The sequence below is a fragment of the Corvus hawaiiensis genome, chromosome 1 (assembly GCF_020740725.1).
Source record: "Corvus hawaiiensis isolate bCorHaw1 chromosome 1, bCorHaw1.pri.cur, whole genome shotgun sequence".
In the NCBI taxonomy this organism is placed as follows: domain Eukaryota; kingdom Metazoa; phylum Chordata; class Aves; order Passeriformes; family Corvidae; genus Corvus; species Corvus hawaiiensis.
Genome location: NC_063213.1, coordinates 59,801,314 through 59,823,680, shown reverse-complemented (window position 1 = coordinate 59,823,680; position 22,367 = coordinate 59,801,314). Strand labels below are relative to the sequence as shown.

At 39.8% G+C, this 22,367-nt stretch overlaps 1 protein-coding gene across 1 annotated transcript in view; it reads left to right on the top strand.

The window, feature by feature from the left end:
• Positions 1-22,367, top strand: part of CUBN (cubilin) — a 143,627-nt gene that overhangs the window by 62,827 nt on the left and 58,433 nt on the right. Inside the window, exons 29-36 of the mRNA XM_048306902.1 lie at positions 1,942-2,123; positions 8,572-8,746; positions 10,355-10,536; positions 15,719-15,875; positions 17,584-17,700; positions 19,966-20,079; positions 21,667-21,795; positions 22,074-22,206. Coding sequence (XP_048162859.1) covers positions 1,942-2,123; positions 8,572-8,746; positions 10,355-10,536; positions 15,719-15,875; positions 17,584-17,700; positions 19,966-20,079; positions 21,667-21,795; positions 22,074-22,206 — 1,189 coding nt within the window. The remainder of the gene's footprint in view (positions 1-1,941; positions 2,124-8,571; positions 8,747-10,354; positions 10,537-15,718; positions 15,876-17,583; positions 17,701-19,965; positions 20,080-21,666; positions 21,796-22,073; positions 22,207-22,367) is intronic.

The window sequence follows — 22,367 nt, the reverse complement described above, 5'->3', positions numbered from 1 at the left end:
GAGTCAACTTCTACCCTGTAAAAGTTTACCTGATTAGTGGGAATTCTTTTGTTTAAAAGGTGTTTTTCTGGTGGATTCTGTGTGATGGACTGAGAGATCAGCGTAAGGTAGCTGGCATGGCCTCACATCTGTATTTAGATGTCTCCTTTTTTAGCTTAAAATAGATTTGCTTCCTTTCAGACCTGCTGCTCTTTCCCCTTATAGATTTGTGTTTTGCAGTCCTAAAACTCCTATAAGAAACTACGAGGAAGCCAAAGTCAGGTTTTCTATGTGAAGCTGAAAGACCACTTGGTAGAAATGATGGTAAATGCTTCTAGGACTTAGCAGCCACAAGTTTGGCATGAAAGATGTTAAGGAAAATATTTGCACTTAATTGAAGATCTTGATCTGCAGCTTCCTGAAAAAAAAAGTTGTAAAGCAGAGCAATAGCCAGACACCTTGTTCAAATTGCAAATTGTTCTTAGATTTAATAGAGATTTCATGAGTTTTACACGTCTGCGTGGATATGTTGAGCAGATCAAAGGGGTAGTTTATTTGGTTTATGTTATAAAATATCTCCTCTAAATAAAGGCTCTAATACAGATGCTATTTATCACTTGTGACATACCACAGTATATGCCTCCAGGAATTTAGAGCTCATGGTTTGTTAGATGGTTTTATTAAGTATTTTGGGCCTTTGCTATGTGACGGAACCTTTCCTCTGGAGATGAAGCCAAAGAGATTGATGGAGTGTGTGCATTACAAAGCTCAAGTGGCCCTATACATTCTGTGTAAGCAAAAGATTAGTGTCTAAATTAAACACTTGGGGGGCTTGTAATGTAAAGAGCAAAAAAAATGCTGCTGGAAGGCAGAGTGGCACACACAAAATCAGATCAAACACAGAATCCTTCTGCTTTCTGCGTGTGACAGGTACATAGCCACCCTATTGGCTTCTCTAAAGGTAAGGTTTCACTATGAATGTAGCTGATCTAAATCTGCCCTGAAACTGGGAGGGCTGCTGTGCCTTCCTTCTCGGCTTATGCCTGAACTTGGGGACTGAGTCAGGAGTAGCACCTTCCCAGGAATTCGTTAAAGACAGGCTAGTGCTATGCTTACCACGTCTTTATAAAGCAGTGATAAACTAGTCTCAGATGTTCAGCTGCTTTGTCCTGTTCAACCAGGGCCTGCATTTCATCCATTGTTTTGCTACTGTTGTTTTTTTTTAATCTAGCTCATACTATGTAAGAACTTAGTCACCCCAGGGTCTGGGGAGTGGTGTTAGGACAATACTTTCATATCTGAAAAGAAAATACATGACTTTTCAAACATGGCTTGTTATACAATTGCACTGTTACAACTGAATTTTGAAAAGAACATAAACTCACCAAGTGTCAGAAAGCTGGTTTATCCACTGTGAGCTGGCAGCTTGTAATCATGCTCAGTAGGCTGAGGCAAATTGCATTGTCTTTAATTTTATGATTTCTAAAGCAGTGGGAAACTGCATTTTTACATCAATAGAAAGACCTCCCTGTGATAACTTTGCTTGTGCATTATTTAAAGTCAGTAAGGGCTGAGAATGGATCTGATTTAGCTTTTTAGAACTGATGAAGTTAGAAGCCAATACAGAAAGTGTCACTTTTTTCCTCTGTGTCTGTAGCGGGTTCAGTTTTGCTAACCCAGGACAGTGTTTCAGTTCGTTCAGCAGTCAGAGCAGATGCTGAGGTTTGGTATGAAACGTACCAAAACAGGAGGTGAAGTACTTCCTGCACAGGCAGTGCAAACAGCTCCAGCCTGCCATTATCTTCCCAGGTTCCCTGTGACAGAGCACACCTTCCAGCGCAGTGGAAGGGCTGGAAGAAAAATGTGTCTATGAAATGTGTGCTACTGCCTGTCCTTATCACAGAGCTGTTGGTGAGTTTTTCCAGAGCTCCTCACTGACAGGCTGTTTTGCTTTGTTGTCAGGTTGTGGAGAAGAACTCTCTGGCCCTTCTGGTTCGTTTCACAGCCCTGGCTACCCCACCAGATACCCAAGCAATAGGGAATGCATCTGGTACATCCACACAGCACCTGGTAGCAGCATTCAACTCACTATTCAGGAATTCGACATTGAATATCACCCAAACTGCAGCTATGATGTTTTGGAGGTAAGAGCATTTTATTTACTCCTCTAAAATACACAAGTTACATTCATTTCTGTCTGGAACAGATAATCCCAAGAACTGCAGATGCAGAACAAACAATTCTACCACAATTTCCCATGGTTACAGTTATGTTCAACAGGTGTTGTCACAGAAGCCACAATGTTCTTATTATTTTTTGCTTTTATGTCTTTGGTGACTATACCTTAACCAATTATGATGTTAGGAAGCACTGTATGCTTCCTAACAAGAGACAAAACTGCATTGAAAAACTTAGTCTTAAAAAGCTCACCTTTTACAAAATCTAAGTGTAGAGTGCTGTACCATGAAGATAATTTCCTGGTGTAAAGGAATATGATAGATCACTGTGAGGATAACTCAGGTGAGGCCTTGTGTAGGGCCTTCCAAGAATGTGAGGAGATTTACAACCCTGTGTGATGAAAATTATGCAGAATTTTTGCACTCAGAAGAAAAAAAATAAAAGAAGAGGCAATATCCTAGTCATCTTAGGGTGGTGGAAAAAGGAGAAAAGGGGCCTCTCTAAGCATGTACTGACCTTTAAGAGACCCGTAAGACTGGATGACCCTGTTATGTAAGACATATTTTTGCTCATGTTTTGCTCAACCAGGTGACCAATCGCAGCTAACAGAGTTGAATAGACTTGCAGTACAGGAAGAAGGGATAGGAAATAATTTCAGGAAGAACTTGTTTAGAATTATAGACTTTCTCGACTGCTCTCACTAGAGACATTTGAGATCACTAATGGAAGTACACTTGTTGGGACTTTTTGTCAATGTTATTACATGGGTGACATTTTAATGTTTTTGTAATGAATGCAAAAGATTGACTAAGAGAACTTGTACCACTCTGCTGCAGCCTTTCTTCTCCTCTTCTCCTGGGTGATGTGATACAGCATACGGTGAGACAATTTTCTGTCCAGCACGCACACTTATGCACTGCTGCCCATTCCCACATTAGTAGCTTTGATTTCTCCAGGCTATGTTATTTAGCTTATCAATGCAGTGGAAATCTTGACCAAATGGACACTGTGCTTTGAGTATCCTGTTGACTTTGGGACTTCTGTAGGATCTGGGTGTAAGGAAGTTGTTGCATGAATTCTCCATCAGTAGCATTGGCAAGTGTGCCTGCATGTCACATTGCCGACACCATAGACTGTGAGTAGGTGACATGTACTGGCTGGTATGGTATTGATGAAGTCTGTCGTATTGCATCTTCATTGTTCTTTGTGCCCAGAATTACTAGATTGAAGTTAATCTGCCTTCAGTTATGTCCCTGTTGCCCAGAGGAATCCATCAAACAGCCTCCAAATCTAAATTTGCTATGAATGACCATTTCTTGAATAGTCCAAGGACAATACCTACATCTGCAGATGGTTGCTCAGGAGCTATCATGATCCATCAAGAGTACAGATGACTGGCAACCATTTGTTTGAGAACTTTTGGACTGGGAAGGTAGCTGGCCTAGAACCAATTGAGAGGGTTGCTGGACACTAACTGCTTAAACACACTGTTTAACAGGATCCTGCAGTTTGCTGCTCTGTGTTCCTGAGCAAGGTATTCACTTTAGGTTTTGGGTTTCCTTTCTTTGCCATTTGCAGCTTAGTTGCTATGTTTTGCTTCTTTCTAACCATACATGCACAGATGCTCACCTTGCTGCCTGAACTCCCCTGCCTTCCTGCCCTCAGAACTGGCATGCTGCGAGTTACCTGTCTCCTGACCTTGGTTCATCCGGTTCCCAACCCCTGTCTCTGATCTGTTGGCAGATAACCTAACATAAATCATCAGGGGAAAATTGATTCATGTCTTAGTGCATGATCAAAGGTCCTGCCTGGCAGCATAGAGCTTCCCCTGCCAAACTGCAGGCACTGGGTGGAGCTTTATGTACCTCTCCACATACCTATTTTCTTGCTTTTGTTATAAAATTCATTCATAGCATGATTGACATAGTCTGCACAGAACAAGTGATGACTCAGGTTTAGTGGGGAAAAAAACCCCCATGGTTAGCCATTTTCAGAAGCTGCTTTATCTTGTCATCTTCTTTCCTGTAGTTGTCTGTGTATGTCCAAGCTGAAGACCACACATGCATTTGTGTTTGCAGACTATTAAAAAAAAGAGGTTCCTGGTGTCCTTTTGATACAGTGTGTTTCAGTGATCACTAAGGTTCCAAAGGTCTCTCACATTAACTTCCCAGAAATATCCTGTCTAAGTATTCTTTGGGGTTTGAAGTCTGATTTTTCTTGTGGTTATTCTCCTGATTTCACATTTTCCTTATCTCTGAGTAGCAAGTTCTACTGCTTCCTGCTTTCTTTCACGTCAAACAACTTTCCAGTTTTAATGGGAAGTCAAAATCAGTACTAAAGTAACTCTGCACTCTGCTGTCCCTCCAGGTCCCATTAAGTCTGCTACCTGGAATAAGCTGTCTTGTAATAAATATTTCCCAGTAATCACAAAAGTTGCTCTCCTGTATGCATTTAGCTTTCACTTAGGAGCACCCTCATCCCTTTGAGCTGGCAGTGAATTTAAGAAAATTCTAAGAGAGATTTCCCATTACGACACCTTTGCTGCCATCTTCATTTTTATACCATAGTTTCTTGAATATGTCACTCTTGTACATTTATCTGAAGCGTCCTTGTTCTTGTAAAAGGCAGCAAGAGTCTCCCTTCCCTTTCCTTTGAAAATGCCTCTTAAACAAGCTGTAATTTCCATGCCAGTATCCCAGGACTGCCATATGTTTCACCACAACTGTGCAATAATAGTTACATTAATTTTTTTTTTTAATGTGAAATCCTCAGGTTATCCCCATGGCTCAAGTGTTTGACACATTCTCCTTTAATCTTTCCTCCTGTTTGTTTTATGACACTGTTGCAGTCTGTCTTTTTTTCTTCCCCATCAAATTCCATTCCTTTTATAAACATCCAGAAGCAAATTTAAATTGTTCTTAAAGATGTTTTATAGAAATGTTTAATGGAAATAGAAGACATTATTTTGCACACAATGAAAGGCTTGAAATAATTTTTAAATGGCTTCTATTGAAAATACATTCATAGAGGAAAATTACCATGTCTGCTTTGAATAAATTATGACAAATTATGATATCTTCTCCTTAACAAGGACCAGATTTTTTTTATAAACTATAAATATATTCTGCCTCAGCAAGATGTAGCTCTGAGCTGAAAAGGAGGGAAGACTGTCAATTTATTGCACTTCTGAGTCTATTAGATGCTCTGGTCTTCTCATTTAAATATAAAGAAACATCAGGTATTACCATAGTTCTTAATTCTCTGTCAAAGCCAGGCTCTCCCTTTGCTGGAAGCTATATCTGAGCAGGGATCAGTGTTATTCCCAGAAAATCTGTGTCATGAGGGTGACCAACCGCATAAAAACAGCTTTCTGTTGCTCATAACTCTGGAATGCTGACTGTTAACATTAAATGGAGCTAACGGGGCAGAAGCAAATGATAAGAACAGATTAAAACCATGGGCTTAATGGCAGTGTCCTGCAGCCCTGCTAAATCATCCAATACCACTTTATCTCTGGATCAGGTACCCTGGTCAGACTAGATGTTTCTGGGGTTTTTTTTCAGCTCAGACATCCTATCACTCTTTATGAACCACACCCTTGAATTCATTCTTTCCATCCATTCTCTTTTCCCTCTTCTTTTTTCATGTGGTAACTATTGGTTTTTCTCTTTGTAGCCAAATACAATATTTTATTGTTTTTTGTCATGGAAACACTCAAACTTGTTTTTGTTCCAGCCCTTATGAAAACATCTGATTAATTAAACTGGCCTAAAGGAGGAAAGAAAATACACTCCTAATTATAAAGAGTATGCCTCTGACTGCTTTCTATTTTGAAACTGTGCAGAAGCTGTTGCTGAACAGTTAACAATGTAAAGGAGACCCACAAACTTCAGATTTCTATCAATATTTCTTCCCCATCCTTAATTCTTTCCCAACAGGTCAATTCAAAGTGTTCAGCTAGGGCCAAGTTAATTTCTGAGGTAATGCTGCATAAATCAGCAGGCTTTATGTCAGACCTGGGTTTGGTTCCCTTGCCCATGGTGTGCAGAAAGCCCCAGGGAGCGCCAGGGATGATGTGAGAGGCTGGTCCATGAGACTTACTAGATGCATATTAGAAACTCCTGCTGTTTCCTCTGCCACATAGCTTCCCTAGGCTGGTTTAGATGATTAAGAGCATGTGTTCTTGCTAGGTCTCATGCTGTGGCTCTGACTCAGAGAATGTATCACAAACACATTTTAAAATTCACATTTTGAGCAGACTTCTGACAAATGCAGCTGTCACTGGGCCTCATGAGCAGCCAAGCAGTAAGATTTTTCTGAAGACGCTGAGCTTCCAGCGGACAAACAGGCTTCTTCCCCAGACTGTGACAGCTTCATTACAGATTCTGAATCTGAGCTGTGATTTCATCCATAGTGACTTCTTTTGAATGCCTTGAGACAGTCAATTGGACAGAGGAATCATTATCCATTCAAGTCACACAGCCTCCCTGCAGAATGCAAAAACTGCTGTCTCGGTCAAAATAAGAATGTTTAAGCTATTAAGCCTGTGTTATCAGCCACCAAAGCAAAATACTGTCTTTTGAACATCTAACAGACTAGGACGTTTATAGAAAAATTAATTCCTTATTTCTTCTGGGGATGCAAGCCTCAATTCCTGAGGTCTCACATTAACCTGGAGTCACTGATTTTTTTTTTTCCAGTTAAAACCAAATTCTTTCTTTTATATCTCTAACATCAGAGCGGTGTCAGGTCCTATGAGCAGTTAGTGAGCACACAATTAATCAAATTATGTAGCAATGCAGTACACTTAGCCCTGGATGTGGAGGGACTAGCTCAGCTCTTTGTTAGACTTGCTCAGATATTTAGCTTGGACAGAACCCAAACTTCTTCTGGGGTTAAAAAGTGTCTGACAGAGCTTATTAAAACATTGAGTTTTCTCTCATCTTGAAGTGATCATAGAAGAAAAGGTCACATATAAAGCTGTTTCTAACAGTACTGTCACTTTTTGAGAAAGATGCATGGATTGCTTCTTTTAACTTTTTTGATGTTTACCAAACTATTACATTTTGGAGTGGGCTTGAGGTGCTACTGTTGGAAAATTCTGATGGGATTTGTTGCCTTATACTCCTATTCTCTGCTTTCAGATTTTTGTTTGTTTGTTTGCTTGTTTGTTTTTATTGTTATTTTGGGTTGAGTTTTTTTATGTTGTTAGAACTTGCTGTTACCTACTTTAGTTTCAGCATTTATATATAATATGTGCTTACAGAATTAGAATCTTTCTATTACTAGCTCAGTTGCTGAAAGACAGCAGCATGTTCTCTATTAGGTGTACCTGTTTTATAGTTTTCACATCTGAGGTTACTGTCAAGCTGAGTTTTGCAGCTGCAGTCCTATGAGGGACATACCAGTGGAAGGTGGTAGACTGTTAGTATTGGGTGCTATTTCATTAGCATGCAGGAAGCCAAGAAAATTCAATCATTGAGGGCTCTAGGCACCAAAATCACATGTCAATTGGAAATTGCACTCAGCATGTGTGTTTTCTTCTGCTTTGAGAGGGAAGACTAGGGAAGGTGAGCTGGTTCCACCAGTCATAAATGAGTTCAAACTAAAATCCTACGTCCCTTCTGGAAAACAAGAAACAGGGTTAACAAGGCTTCATCACTGCCACTTAATTCACTTCACTAGGTTTAAAAATGCATTGTAAGTACGTAATACTGCTGTGATGCTTAAGAGAGTGGTGGTTCTCTGGTTTATGACTGCCTGAGGCACACTCTTCTGAGTAAGAAATAATTACTCTTAAAAGCCAAAACCAGGTCTTTTTTGGCAAATATGTATGCTATATATCCTTGCTTCTGAAGAACATTATTAAAATGTAGTTTACTTGACCCAAATCCAGTAGTTTGTATATTTATGCTGCCCTTGAAGTAAATAAAGTTGCAGTGGTTTTTTGTTTTATCAGAAGGAAAGATGAAATCTAGCTCCAATTTAAAAATCATCTTTAACTATGCCTCTAAATATCAATGGTGCAAATCATCAGCACAGTTTCCTGCAAAAAGAAGCAGTTTGTTTGCACAAGCACACACACAAAAAAATCTGGGTCTATATGCCCAGAGAATGTTCTGGAGGGAAAGGGAAGAAGAATGTGGCCAAGTCCTCAAACAGAAAATTCTATTTATTGCAAGGATATTCTGAAATCATCTAGAATTTTAAACTTGGTTTGTACAGGGGGTTCAGATACCAGGTAAACCCGCAGAGAAAATTACTCTATTAGTTTTACATTTTAAAATGTTGAATCATTTTCAATAATTATAGATGGGGTTGGTTTTTTCCTCCTAAAAACTGAACACTTCTCATGTACTCTGTGTGGCAGACACTCTCTCTGGAAAACTTTGACAATATTTATTCCATTTCTAGGTCTTTGGTGGCCCAGATTTCCTCTCTCCTAGGCTAGCCCAGCTGTGTGTGTCAAGACCAGCACAGAACCCACTGCGAGTCTCCACCACTGGCAATTCAGCCATTGTCCGTTTCGAGACAGATGCAGCAGTGGCAGGGAAAGGTTTTAATGCCTCCTGGCAAGAAAATCCAGGTGGTGAGTATACTGATTAATGCCATGAGAAATTCAGGAATTCTGAGAGTTGAGGATCAGCCATGTAAGCATTTAAAGTAGTCAACCAGCACAGGACTGAAAGCTGAAAAAGAATTTGGGCGATACTGAATTTGGTAACACTAAGAGATGCTGAAAAATTCACAGAGTTAAAAATTGTCTAATTAGCTGAAACCTAGGCCTATTTATGTATTTTGTTTGGGTTTCTTCTCTGCATAATTAATCAAGACATTCCTGAAATCAGCAAAGGACTTCTGCATGCTACCAGTTCTTCCCACCCACTTACCCATACAGAGTACTTTTTTCAGTGAATGATGCTTTTGGTTTTAAAAGGTAAGGTGAAAAATATCTGAGAACATGGCTTAACTTGAAGAACTCAGTGGACTCCAAAAATATTTGGAGTGATTAGTAAATACTTGAATTCTAAAAGGTTCATCCACCCCCAATGTGATTAGTTGTTCATAGCCTTACTGGTAATCAGTAAAAGAAGAGATATGCTTAAAAGACTCAACCATATCTCTACATGGGAGCTCTTATAAAAAAGGACAATTATCAGAAAATATGAAATATCAATGAAAAATTACAAAAGGCAAATTTTAGTTCTTGCAGTTTTGCTTGATTAAGCACGCTGATTCATTAATTTGTCAAGGTTTATACTTCTCCTCTCTCACAAGTTTTATGAGAAAGGCACAAGATCTTTTCTTAATAAAAGAAGTCTACAATAGTCCTTTGAACAAATCCCCTTCTGAGACCTGGCAGCTTATTTTTTCTGCTTAGGCCCCCTGAAGCTTTCTCATTCCTTTACAATATCTTGCCTGTTGTACTCCAACCCCCCTCTAGCCTCTAAAATACCCACTCACCAGAATGCAATAACAGTATAGTTTTTTATCCTTCCAGCAGGCTGCCTCCATCTACAACAATCCCAATGTCTTTCTTTCTCTCTCCTCTATCCCTTTTAAAGATATAAAAGTGCGTTTGTTCATGTTAGTCCTGTTGAAAGCCCTGGTACTTCCCACACGGAATCTATAGTTCCAGGCTATTTAGATATTCATGAGCACCAGATCTGTTCTGATCAGAAGTATCTGAGGGTGGAGTCCTCAGGAAACCCTCAACTTCATGGGTAGAGAAGTAGAAATGTGAGGTTTGCAATTGCTGCACTGCTCATGAGCAATGAGCTCTCAGTAAAGAAGTAATTTTCTCACCCTGCGCTCAGCTAGGCCTAGTTATTGCTTTCTCAGTATGTCAGGTGTGTGGCATTCATATGAACAGTATTTTGGATTGCTTTTACAGTATCTAGGATAGAGGAGTACCAGAACTAAAGCTTCAGCCTTCACAACATCTACTACCAGCTTGGGGCTACATTACTCAGAGCAGTGCTGTTGCATATTCAATTATAATGATAAACTTTCCTGATAGGAATTTCCATTTATTTTTGTTGCAGCCAGGACACTTGAACAGTTGTAGCGCTCATCTTACAAAATCTTAATGTAGGAAACGTAAAGAAGGAAGTGTTCTTAGTTTAAAAATAGAGGTAGGTTCTCACTAAGCATAAAGAGAAGAGCTTGTGATTTAAACTAATTGTGTCTTTTTCAGGCTGTGGTGGTATTTTCCAAGCTACAAGTGGGGAAATCCATTCTCCAAACTATCCTCAACCTTATAATAACAACACAGATTGTTCCTGGGTCATCCAAGTGGACCACAGCCACAGAGTCCTATTGAATTTCACGGATTTTGACATAGAAAATCACCATTTATGTAACTATGACAATGTTGAAGTAAGTAACAAAAGAAATTTCAAAAGTTTCCTTAATTAGTCTGGTGAAATACTTGCAAAATAACCTCATACCTAGATGACTGTTATGATGACACCCTCTCCCATTTATAGTGCAGTTTACCACAGCTTGTTCCAAGCCATAGGAGGAACTGCTGACGTATATTGCAGATTGCCCACACCCTGCTACAAACTCAGGAGAGGGGGAGTCTACATCCAGAGGGAATTGTTGCTGGCTGATTTTTTTTATGTATATACTGTGTATTCAGGTGCTACTCAGCTGTCTGTTTAATTGCTTCATTAGACCCACTGCTCTCTTTAAAGCTTCACATTGCTGGTGGTTTGTGAACTTTTGTTGATGTCACAGAAATTCAAATTGCTGCTCAATCAGTGCACAACAACGAAAAACTCTGCAAGTCTCCACTTGGCCTTTTGGGAGCAGGGACATGAAATCCTGACCCTCGATGTCAGATTGCACTTCACTCAGTACAAAGGCATGTGTGGTCAGTTCTAGTCAGTTAAAGCACAGTGGCTGTAGCCCAGAATCCAGCTTTCCTCTCCTTGATAAACTGTCATTCACAAAGAATTCAATTGGGCAGGAACTGAGACTCTTTTGAAAACAGCATCAGTTTTAACAACATTGCCTCGTAAAGCTTTTTTGTACTGAACTAGAAAAAAGGAAATGTGCCCCCATTTTGCTGAGCAGAACTGAAGATTTCATTTGGCCACAAAGCGTCTTTGTACAGTGACTGTTCCTTTTTTTTATTCTGGTTATGAAGCATAAAGAAATACGGTTATGTCTTTTTATTTAAATTACTAACTACATCAGGAGACCATTGAAAAGGAACTTTCAAATTTTCTGTGCTATGACAAAAGAGTAGGAAGTCAAAGTGCCTGACAGAAATGCAGGCTATCTGAGATGGTCGTACTTGTATCAACACAAATGAACCCTTCACAAATTAAGGGCTAAATTCTGAAAAGGCCTGATATACAAGTTTCTCTTCTAGACCTGATGCCAAGGGACATTTGTACATATCTAAACACTTTGTGGAGTACTTGGTTCCATGAGCTCCTTGCAGCTACATCCATAAGTCTCCCATTACCTTGGGAGACTTATCAGTGGCTGGATAGGACATTGGGTTGTGAATCATTGGAAAAAATCATTCCCTCAGTGGGCAGAGGAGATGGCTGTGCCAGAGCTCTTCCCCTGAACGGAGTCTGCAGACCATGTGCAGTGACACCCCTTGTCCTCCAAAGGTACAGGAGCATCTGTTGTTTGCTTCTGCTTTTTGGTTTTTTGGGGGTCGTGAAGAAGATTTCCCATCAGCCCCAGCTGTGCAAACACAACTGGAGATTCAAATTTGATGCAGACATCAATCACTGCCCACCAAGTGTGGTGTGGTTTGAAAATTGATGAGTCGGAATGCTGGTTTTAAGCCAAGAGATAATGAAGGGGTCTGAAGCTTTGCTGTATGAGGTAGAGTTTTTCAGTGCTCATGTAGGGGAACCAGCAGAACAAGAAAGGAGTAAATGGGGTTTCTTTCACTCTTGGTATGCCAATAATAGGAGAATCACTTGTTACCAACACCTAGATGTGATTCGTGTTCACCTCGTTCCAAGACTTGCTTTATGCCTCACACAGAGGAGAACAGAGTGAGGGAACAGAGAGTAGCTGGAAAATACAAGTAGATGTCTGACTGTGACTGGTTTAGGAATTGCATTCCAAAAGTTGTGTAAATGGAAAATACAGGCAGCTAAGGAAGCAGGTGGGTTGTTTTTCTCTCCCTAATACAGGAACAACTACCATGTATGAGTAGCACAGTGGTTCCACCCTTTTCTGTTTCTTGAATTTTTACTTATCTGTATGGATTTTATTTGCTCTGTGAGTTCTCTTGAGGCTTCCCTCCGCCCCTGAGTGTACCAATGGTCTTCTCCTTCACCCTCCCCCTTCTGGATCCACTCCTTTTTTCCTGCATTATGACTCAATTTTTTTTTTTTTTTCTCAAATATTTCTGCCATAAATTCCTTTCTATGGGGAACACATGAAAATGTATTTTTTTCCTCTAAGGTTTTCCATTGCACATGTGTTATGTGAGCAAAGTGGGAGCAGGGGAAATACCTGTGTCTGCTGCTTCTTGGCTGTGCTGCAACTCCATAAAACCCAACGCATTTTTCAGTTCTGCTCAGTGATTTTAGATGTCAATCTGAGCACAGATCTAGGTTCAGCCAAATGTATTCTGAGCCTGTGATGGTAAATCGTGGGATAGCTGCCCTGAGCTCCCTCTAGAGCCAATGGAGGGAGTGCACAGAGAGTACATTTGTCATTCGTTTAGCTTTCTGAATTTAGTTGAGTCCTCTGTTTCTGCACCTCAGTTTTGTTTCTTATTTGTTCTCAGAACAGATGAGCATCTCTTCGTCTGCTAAATGAGGGTGTATAGCCTTTCTCTACTCTCAAGTCTAACTCAGTTATATTATGTAGAAAGCATAAGATCTTTGAGAAGAGTTTTTGTTGTCAGTGTCACCATCCTTGAGTAAATTTTTAATTCCTCTCTGTGTACCAGCCTCTGTGTACTTCTACCTGGAGAGTGTGTCTCACAACAAATTTGTTTATTTGAAGGAAAATGGAGGGAAAGAAATTGGGAGTGCACCAGTTGCTGTATTTTTGGACTGTATTTAGCCACTAATATATCTGATGCTATGCCAGGAGCTCAGGTCAGCAAGAGTTCCAAATATTTGGACTCTAGAGGAGGACGTGACTCAGAAGGCAGTGCTTGTAGCACAAGATCCTGAAACGGGGAGGGAGAAATAGTTTGATCTGTCCAGTGAGTTTGATTAAGTAAATGTTATTTTTCTTTCCTGTTTCAGTATAACAAGTAGTACACAAGAATGTAGAAATGTAAGCTTCTGTGAGATAGAGAGGAGGTACAACTTAATTTATTCCAGGTGTTGGCAAAGAGGATCTTTCAAGAGAGAACAGTTACAAATATGTGGAGGTTTTTTGGCTCAGAAGACAAAATTTGACATCTTTTTTTCATGTGTTTGTGCAAAATTCAGGACACGTTTGAAGAAGAAGGCAATGAGTCAGTTATGTTCACTGTGGAAAGGGAATTGCTGCTAAGCACAATGCAACTGAAAACTTGGCTTTTAAGTAAGCAGATGCATCAGTTTTCCTTACTCATTTAGCCACAAAAATGCATTTCTCAGATGTTTTTAAAATAGCTTCAAGAAATTGCAGAGATACAACTCTTTCCTGAACCAGTGTGTGAATATTGTGGTTTCTGATCTAACTTCAAGCCTGAAATCCTCCTGGTTGTATCCTCAGCTGGGCAGAGGCACGCAGATCAGTCAAACCCAGCATTTTACCGGGAGCAGTCAGGTCCTCTCTCTGTGCTCTGCTGATGAAATGCTTCTCAATTCTAGCATTCAAATGAAATCCTCTCACTACTGTCTAGGGAAAGACACTGCCTTAATTCCTAAGGGTTATTTTAATTCCCCCACATTCCATCGTTTGTGGTTTTTAACTCCAGGCAGTCTGATTTATATACAGAATATATGTGCAGAGGAAGAATAAACACTGCACGCTGTGTATTAGAGGTTTGATTGTGGCAGGCTTCCAAGAGAGAAGAAAAGGTTGAATGGATGGATGTTTTTGGGTGTCTTTACCAGGTACTAATTTTAACAGGCGTTGCAGACTTAATGCTCCATCACAAGATCCCACACAGCTAGCTAGTATTCCCAGAATCACAGGCCAATGTTTAATTCATGAGTACGGCATTGACTATGTAGGGTATGTCAGGGGATTAAGCAGGAGTTTTGTCCCTTGTTTCTTAGCTCTGAGGTTTATTTGAGACAGGTCATCTTTCTCTCAGCTGCTGTTTTCACTAGTGTGCTCAAAAGCCTTTGAATACTGGAGGCAGAAACACTGCATTGTGTTACATGGTCTAGTTAAAAATTTCTAATTCATTGGTGCAGCTTTGCACAGACTCACTAGAATGTGAGGCATTTTGAAGTAAAAGAAGACAATCTCAATAAAAACTACATGTCTTCTAATCTGATGGCATTTATATAGCTTTTATCATCCTGGCTCCATCTTCGAGTACTCCTATCCACATTTTAATCCATATTTTTCTCCAGCCGAGTCATAAATTGTATTAAATGATGTGCCTATGGCCGGGCAGGATGTTAATGCTGAAACAGGAACTGAATTCAGCTGCTGTTGCTGCCCAGTAGCCCAAAGGCTCTTCCTCTGTGGGTCATGCAACCATGCTGGGAGCTCCAGCACTCCTCGCTTCTGAAACCAGGCACTTCTGAGGTTGTTCCTTGGCTCCAAACACAGCAGCAACAAATCACTTCTGTTGGAGTGCTGGGAATAATTAATGGGAGTCTGAAGCTGTGCCCATTCTTCTCTCTCTGTGCTTTCTCTTGTCAAAATTTTGAAGTTGCTTAAGTTGGTTCTAACTTCTCTGTCCTTCTCTTCCTGATTGTGAAACAGGAAGGAAACAAAATTATCAGTTGTAGGGGGGGAAAAAGAGAAGGAAGGCATTTGTGGTAAAATTAAAAGTGAAGTTTTTAAACCTATCTTTACATTCTTCCTCCTTTTTTTTTTTTTTTTTTTAATCTTTACCCGCTGCTTAAATAGCACTTCATGTACATGTGTGTAATTCAGCACTTTAAAACTGTTATAAAACATAGATATAGGACTCTGATCCTTGATGCCAGGTCCATGTATCTAAAAACCATAATCCTAGTGACCTTTTATCCAGAGACATAGCTCTCACTGGTGCACCAATTGCATATTAGGGCTAGTTTAGAAATTTTACTGAGGCAAGATGTAGGGTCTAACTGAATGAAAGCTACACAGGAACTCATGCTGGCCCTTAAGAGAAAACAACAAATGTATGAGAATATCTGGATTTTTAAAGGAGAATTGCTTTAATACCCAATACACATGAAAGAAGATTTTTGCTTGAGGCATTTCTGTTACAAGGGTCACAGTAGCTTCAACCTGAAACACACACATTTTTTGGAAATTGCCACTTAAGATAAGCAATGCACAGTTTGTTTGCACTGCCCATAGCAGGATTATATCAGGATCAAAATATATGAAACATAAGAGAGAGAATGAAATAAAGTCTTCTCAATACTCCCATTGAAAAAAACCACTTCATTTGATCTTTTCATAACAGGTATTTGATGGTCCCAACAATGAAGCACCACTTCTTAGAAGACTCTGTGGAACACAGCATCCCCTTCCTATCACATCCTCCAAGAATCTGATGTACATCCGACTGCACTCTGATACAACCATCCAGCACAGGGGCTTCAGTGCTCACTTCACTGAGGGTAATTTCATCATTTACATTAATGCATATTTATCTAATCACCACTTTGTATCAGACACAGTCTTTTAGCACAGCTGATAATGGAAAGTATCATTTCTACACATGAAGCACATGGAGTGTGTATCTTTACCAGGAATGAATTTTCCGAATTATAGATTAAAGAATTTAAAGCCTGAGGATCAACTTAGATTCTTCAATTGGGAAAAAAGATTTCATACTTTTTATAGCAAGGCATCTAGTACACATCAGCTGCCTCTTATTCTTCCTCCCTAGAGGGTTAGCTGTCCATAACCGTCCTGAGAAAAATGTGCAACTGGCAGTTTCCACAGACCTAGTGACAAAATAACATTTTATATGTCCATCCATGCGCATGAATCTGAAAAGCTATAAAAGAATTCTGTGTGATGCTGTTGATGAAGTCCATGGATTCAGGCCTGCACACCCTGCCAAACATCAACTATCCAATTTGTGGCGGACTAATTGGTATTTTACATGGTTTCCTTTTTAATGAAAAATGACACCAACTGGGCAGAATTTTCATGAAATTACATACTATTTGATAACTGGTGATTTGCTTTCACTTTTTCTCAATAATTTCGGCAACAGTTTTTCCCCAAGATGCAGACATCTAGTTTTTGCATAGAAAATCAGTTTCTCTTATTTTCCTCTCAGGATTCTTTTCACCATAAATATTGCTTTTCCCAAAAATGTTTCATTCTTTGAAAATGTTGTGAAAAATTATAAAGAAAAGGAGGATTTTGTATCAACAAAAATCTCAGTTACTCAGTTACTGAGATACTAGTTAGATAGCTAATTAACCTTTTCTGGCTAGCAGCTGTGAGAGCCTAATCTGTTCAGTTTTCTCAGAACACATTTACTGGATTTAGTACTGCTCAAACCATGTCTGATGAATGAGTGTTCCCTGCCTAGGATTTTACAACTCAGCTCCTCTCTTCCTGAGAAAACTCAGTTAAATCCCATCTTTTGTTTGGTATTTTAGGCAGCACAGCACAATAAATGAATCTCACTCTTTGGTACTCACCTCCTCACCCGGCAGTTCAAAGCAGGCGTGTGTTAAACTCTGACCTGGGCAGTTTATGAGCAGCCACTGAGCTTAGAGATGAGGCATGGCAGCACTCAGCACTGTCAGCCAAAGTTCTGCAGTCAGTCAAGCTCTAGCATAGTGCAACACCTCACACAATTGCAGTTTTGCTGACACAGCTCACAAGAGGGTCCTGCTAATGCAATGTGGTGCCATCCCTGGCTGCTGGAGGGTAGTGGACAGTAATTTATGATTTTTTTCTTCCTAGATGCCAGCCTAGACAAATGACCAGAGAAATAGGTGTATTGCACTACCCCAGAACCAAGTTTAACACTGTGAGAGAGTTTAACACTTTGGCCCCAAGATTTCTCTTCTGGGCTATGAGGAGATGAAAACTATCAGGTCTAAAGGCACTCTGGCTTCTTGCAGATGGTCAGCCAGGTGCAGCATGGCTTGTGGATCCAGGTCAAGAAAGTGCACCCAGCGCTGGGAACTAATCCTTAAGTCTCTTCTTCTGATTAAATACTATGGAGAATTTTATCCTCATTTCATGCTGATGTTCCATGTTACACTTTATGCATTCATTTTCACTACAGAATCTAAGCAAGGTGATTTGTATATACAAATATTTATATATGTATCTGTATCTTTGTGTTTCATTCTAAAGCATGTGGAAGTTTCATAGAGTCAGATTCAGTTGGGGCAGCAATTTCCTCTCCTCTGTATCCTGCCAAATACCCAAACAATCAGAACTGCAGCTGGATTATTCAGGCTCAGGAACCATGTAAGTAAAAACATCTTTTATAGTTAGCTGGGATGACTAATATCCTCATCTTCTTTTCTGCAATAACAATGCAAAATTCCTCCTTTATGTCTTTAGGAAGTTCTGCATCCTGGTAGTTGATGAGTGTGGTTCTCCCAGTCTGTCACAAGTCAGATTTCAGTGCAAAAGATTTAGCGCATAGCGAGGAAAACAATTTGCAACTCTGTCATCTCACCCAATTTACTGTGACCCAAGTGTTACAATTATAAGTGAGGTGTTGAATACTATGTGATGTTGGATTCATTTGTGAGAAAATCTCAGGGTTTACATATAATTAAAGCACTTGTATTTAGCTGAACTTATTTTGGTCTGGCGTTTTCAAACTAGAATTGTGTTACATGAAATCTATGCTAGTAACATTAAAAAATAGATTGAATAATGAGAAAAGATACACAGAATCTTCGATTTCAAATACAAAGAAAAACACATAAATAAGGAGTGTTATATGCATAGATACACTCTCAGCTATTCATAATTTTGCACAGATTTATGATTGGTCATAAAACACCAAATATTTTCCATCAGATACTGGTACTACCTTTAATACCCTCTATTACCTTTACATTGTATAAGATTCCTAAAAAAATTTGTATGTGTTAAATCCTATAATAGCGTTCTGGTATCCTAATTTTAAATAGGAACTATTCTACTTCATCTGTACATCTTATATTTAGCCATTGTTGTTAAAATCATAGGATGTTTCAATCATATTTATAAGTTTATTTTGCTAGGTTATAAAACAAATATCAATTTGCCAAGAAAACACCAAAACACAAATCAGGAGATAAGTAATAGGTTTTTTTTATCATAGTTACTTATACAAATAGGATGTCCATGAAAAGGACATCATCAAAGCTCTTCCTCACCTATACAACGTTTATTTTTAAAGACAAACTTTCCCTGGATTCATATTGAAAACTCATATATGACTGTTGTCTCCTGAATTACAAGAGTATGAGAGACCATAAAAGTGCTGTAGAAGAAGTGACCTCCTCCACTTGCCAGCAGGACCATCCCATGCCTCGTGTTACAGCTCCACATGGCTTCATTACACCGTTGCACAGCATTACATACATCAATAGCATACATACATTGCATTGCATATCCGATAGATTTAGCCAATGGCAGGCCACAGCAGAGCTCCTGCTCTGCTTTTACTGGGAAGGCCAACAAGTCTCCTGCTCTGGCCACCCACTGTGTTTTTTCCCTTTTTGCTGTGTATCCTGAGGACCTGCATTGATAGCTGTAATTGATTGACCAGACAGGACACAAAGGAGTGCGGAACATGCGTATGCAGCTGAACGCCAGTCAGCGGCACCCTGCTGAACGCAGCGCCGGCTCCACGTCTGTCATTTCAGCTTATGCGAGCCAATTAAGTGGGGCCCAGTGAGAAGCAAAATATTTGTGTCAAATTCAGCTTGGTCAGTGTGGGAGAAAACTTAATTGTCATCTAAATCATGAGACTCTTTCTGACCCGCTCAAACTGCATGGGAGCCCTAAGGCCAGTAGTAACTACTGTCCCAGACTGGTGTCAAGGACAGCTTCTCTTCTGCCAGCTGTGACTTCACTTTTGTTTGTATCAGAGAAGCAAGAGTAGTAGGAAAGTCAAAAATACGCTGAACCAGAAATCCTCTTTTTCATGATATAGCCTGCAGTCCAAGAGTGTGGAAAATCCAATTCTGTACAAGTATAGCTGAGGGTAGTTAATGATCCTTTGACCAGCCCAATTGATGAATATGGAATGTTGCAACATGATGAAAGAAGTGGCTCTTTCTAAGCCTGGAGCAGGGCAGCAGCAGTTCATATTTGTCCAGATCTATGGTATAGATCGCAAAGGGACAGCAGGTCATGGGTGTGTAGAAATAACTTTTGTTTCTGAATGTCTGTAGATTTTCCATGTTGTATTTGCTAATGTTTTCAATATATAGTAAGTTGTCCAGATACAAAGAAACTTAGATCCATGTGTATGTGTTAAATCCTGTCCTTCCAATGTTAATTGTACTAGAAAGTACTGAAAGGTGAAGACATTTACCAGGACCTTTGCAGGAGAGGTTAATGCACTTCCATCAAATTCATTCAACATATAATGAAAAAAACTTCTTTGGATGTTATGCTTTATGGGGACTGATTGACTTCAGGGAAAAAAAAGAACATTTGTTTACATGTAATTATTTCTCTGTGAAATTACAAACTTCTTTCTCAATTTTTACTCTTTGCCGTTGCCAGTCAACCACGTCACACTTTCGTTCACTGACTTCGATGTTGAAAATGATAGACAAAACTGTGCAACGGATTTTGTGGAGATTTTGGATGGGAATAACTATGAGGCTCCTCTTCAAGGTATTGTACCTTTCCCTTGTGCATTTCAATATATATAAAACTACACCCAAGGTAAGCAGGAGAAGGTTTTCTGTGCATGGCCTCCTGCTAAATGGATTTTCTTTGAAAACAGAATCTCCTCGGCCTCTCTGCCAGAGGAAACTGAGAATGGAGAATGAGTCTTCAGTGTGAATGGCAGAGTCCTCCCAGGCTCTGACTATGCTCCTAGTAACCTGCAGTTTGGTGTTCACTCCAGCTGCCTTTTCCTTCCTCCTCAGCTGAACAATATTGGGAACCAAGCAATTCAATTTAAACTGAATTCCCAGTTAACTATACAAAAACATATAACTCACAAGCACAGAAAATAACTGCAGTCCGTGCTAAACACTGGTAAGGAAGCTGCAGATTTCTGGGAGCAGAGAATGGTTTTTCCTCAAGCTATGGAAAGCAGAAAATTTTCTGCTCTTTCCTGAGTTTTTATAGCTTTCTTCTGACATCTCTGGACAGAACCATCTTCTTCAAGTGCCAGGAGCAGCCGGAAGCAGCAAAATTCAGAGCCCTGAACACAGGGTGGTCCCAACTCTCCTCATATCCCCAGGGTTGCCTCTAATTCCTTTCTGGAAAATTCAGAATATCTGTCTCTTATTACGTTCTCTCTTACTCTACTTTTGTACGTGCTTCTTTGTGGAGAGTGGGGCTGCAGTCAATTTAAATGGTTTGTAGCTAAGAGCAGAATTCATTTTTTGGTCTCCTATCCTTGGCTTTCACTTGACTAAAGGACTTTTCAGTACTTAAAGGGGCCATGTAAAAAAGATGGGGAAAATATTTTAGAAGGACCTATCGAGATTGTCATGGTTTTAAGCTAAAAGAAGGTAGATTTAAACTAGATATAAGGAAAAAAATTTTTACAATGAGGGTGGTGAATCACTGCAACAAGTTGTCCACAGAATTGGTAGACGTCCTGGAAACATTCAAGGTCAGGCTGGATGAGGTTCTGAGCAACCAGATCTTGTTAAAGATCTCCCTGCTCATTGCAGGGGGGTTGGACTAGATGACCTTTAAAGGCTCCTTCCAACCCAAAGTATTCCATGATTCTATGACACTAGCTGCTATCTTTCTTATTGCTGTCAGGTGCCTTTTTGCTAGATTGTGATTCCTATTTCTAATCCCTGTATTACAATCCATTGCAGGAGAACTGGTCTGTTATTTTTCACTTGGTTTTTTTCATCAGAAACCAATTGAGTGAAATGGAAACTGCTGTCAGATATATTTGATAGATTTTTGGGGGGTTTATTTCCAATTAGGCAGTAATTTCTCTTTTTTTTTTTCATTTTCGTTGAGGGAACTCAATGACAGAATAACCAGTGATGAGGGTGTCTGGAGAGCAGGAGGTCCTTTTTCTCTTAAAAAAAAATTGCCACAAGAGTTGAGTTTTGTGCAAATTAAGTGGACTATTTCATTTTTATGTAGATTGAATTGACAACTGCAATTGTAAACAACAAATGCTACTCCTGCTTGTTGTCAGGCATTAACTCCAAATGTTAAATTAGCAGTTGTAATTACATGCTGAACACTTTCTTTTTCCCTCTCTGGCTTGGTCTCTTTCAGGCCGTTACTGTGGCACTACTATGCCATATCCTATCACTTCTTTTGGTAATGCCTTGGTGGTGAACTTCATCTCCAACCACAACATTACTGCCAGGGGCTTCCATGCCACCTATGCTGCATCGTCATCATGTAAGTCCATACAACAGATGCTACTTCCTTATGCCTCTGACTTTTAAGAAAAAGAACAAATCCTTTACCTCTTTTTCTCTCTGCCATTCAATTTTTTAACCTTCCCTGTTGCCCTTCCTCTTTTTGGCCAAGGTCTCAGCACATATATCAACAAGCAAAGAACAAAGAGACAAGGAGAAACGCTTTCTTGATTAGCAAATGCTCTGGCTCTGTCAAGCTTTTTTTTTGGTTTTTTATGCCACCCTTTCCAAGCCTCTACTGTCTCTTTCTTGTTGCAGCCTGCGGGGGTACTTTCCACATGGACAGAGGAGCTTTCAACAGCCCTGGCTATCCCGAGCCATATCCTCTCAACAGCGAGTGTGTCTGGACAATCATCAGCTCCCCTGGCAACCGACTCCAGCTGTCCTTCATGTAAATGCATTGCCAGGGGTTATTATTCAGCCTTTAACAGACCTGAAGGAAGGATGTTCTGTGTTTATTAGGAAATGTAATTACCGAATGATAAAGCTGAAACATATTTTTAGAGTAACTTGGAAAGAGAACACAGCAGGGGTTAGTGGCAGCTTGCAATC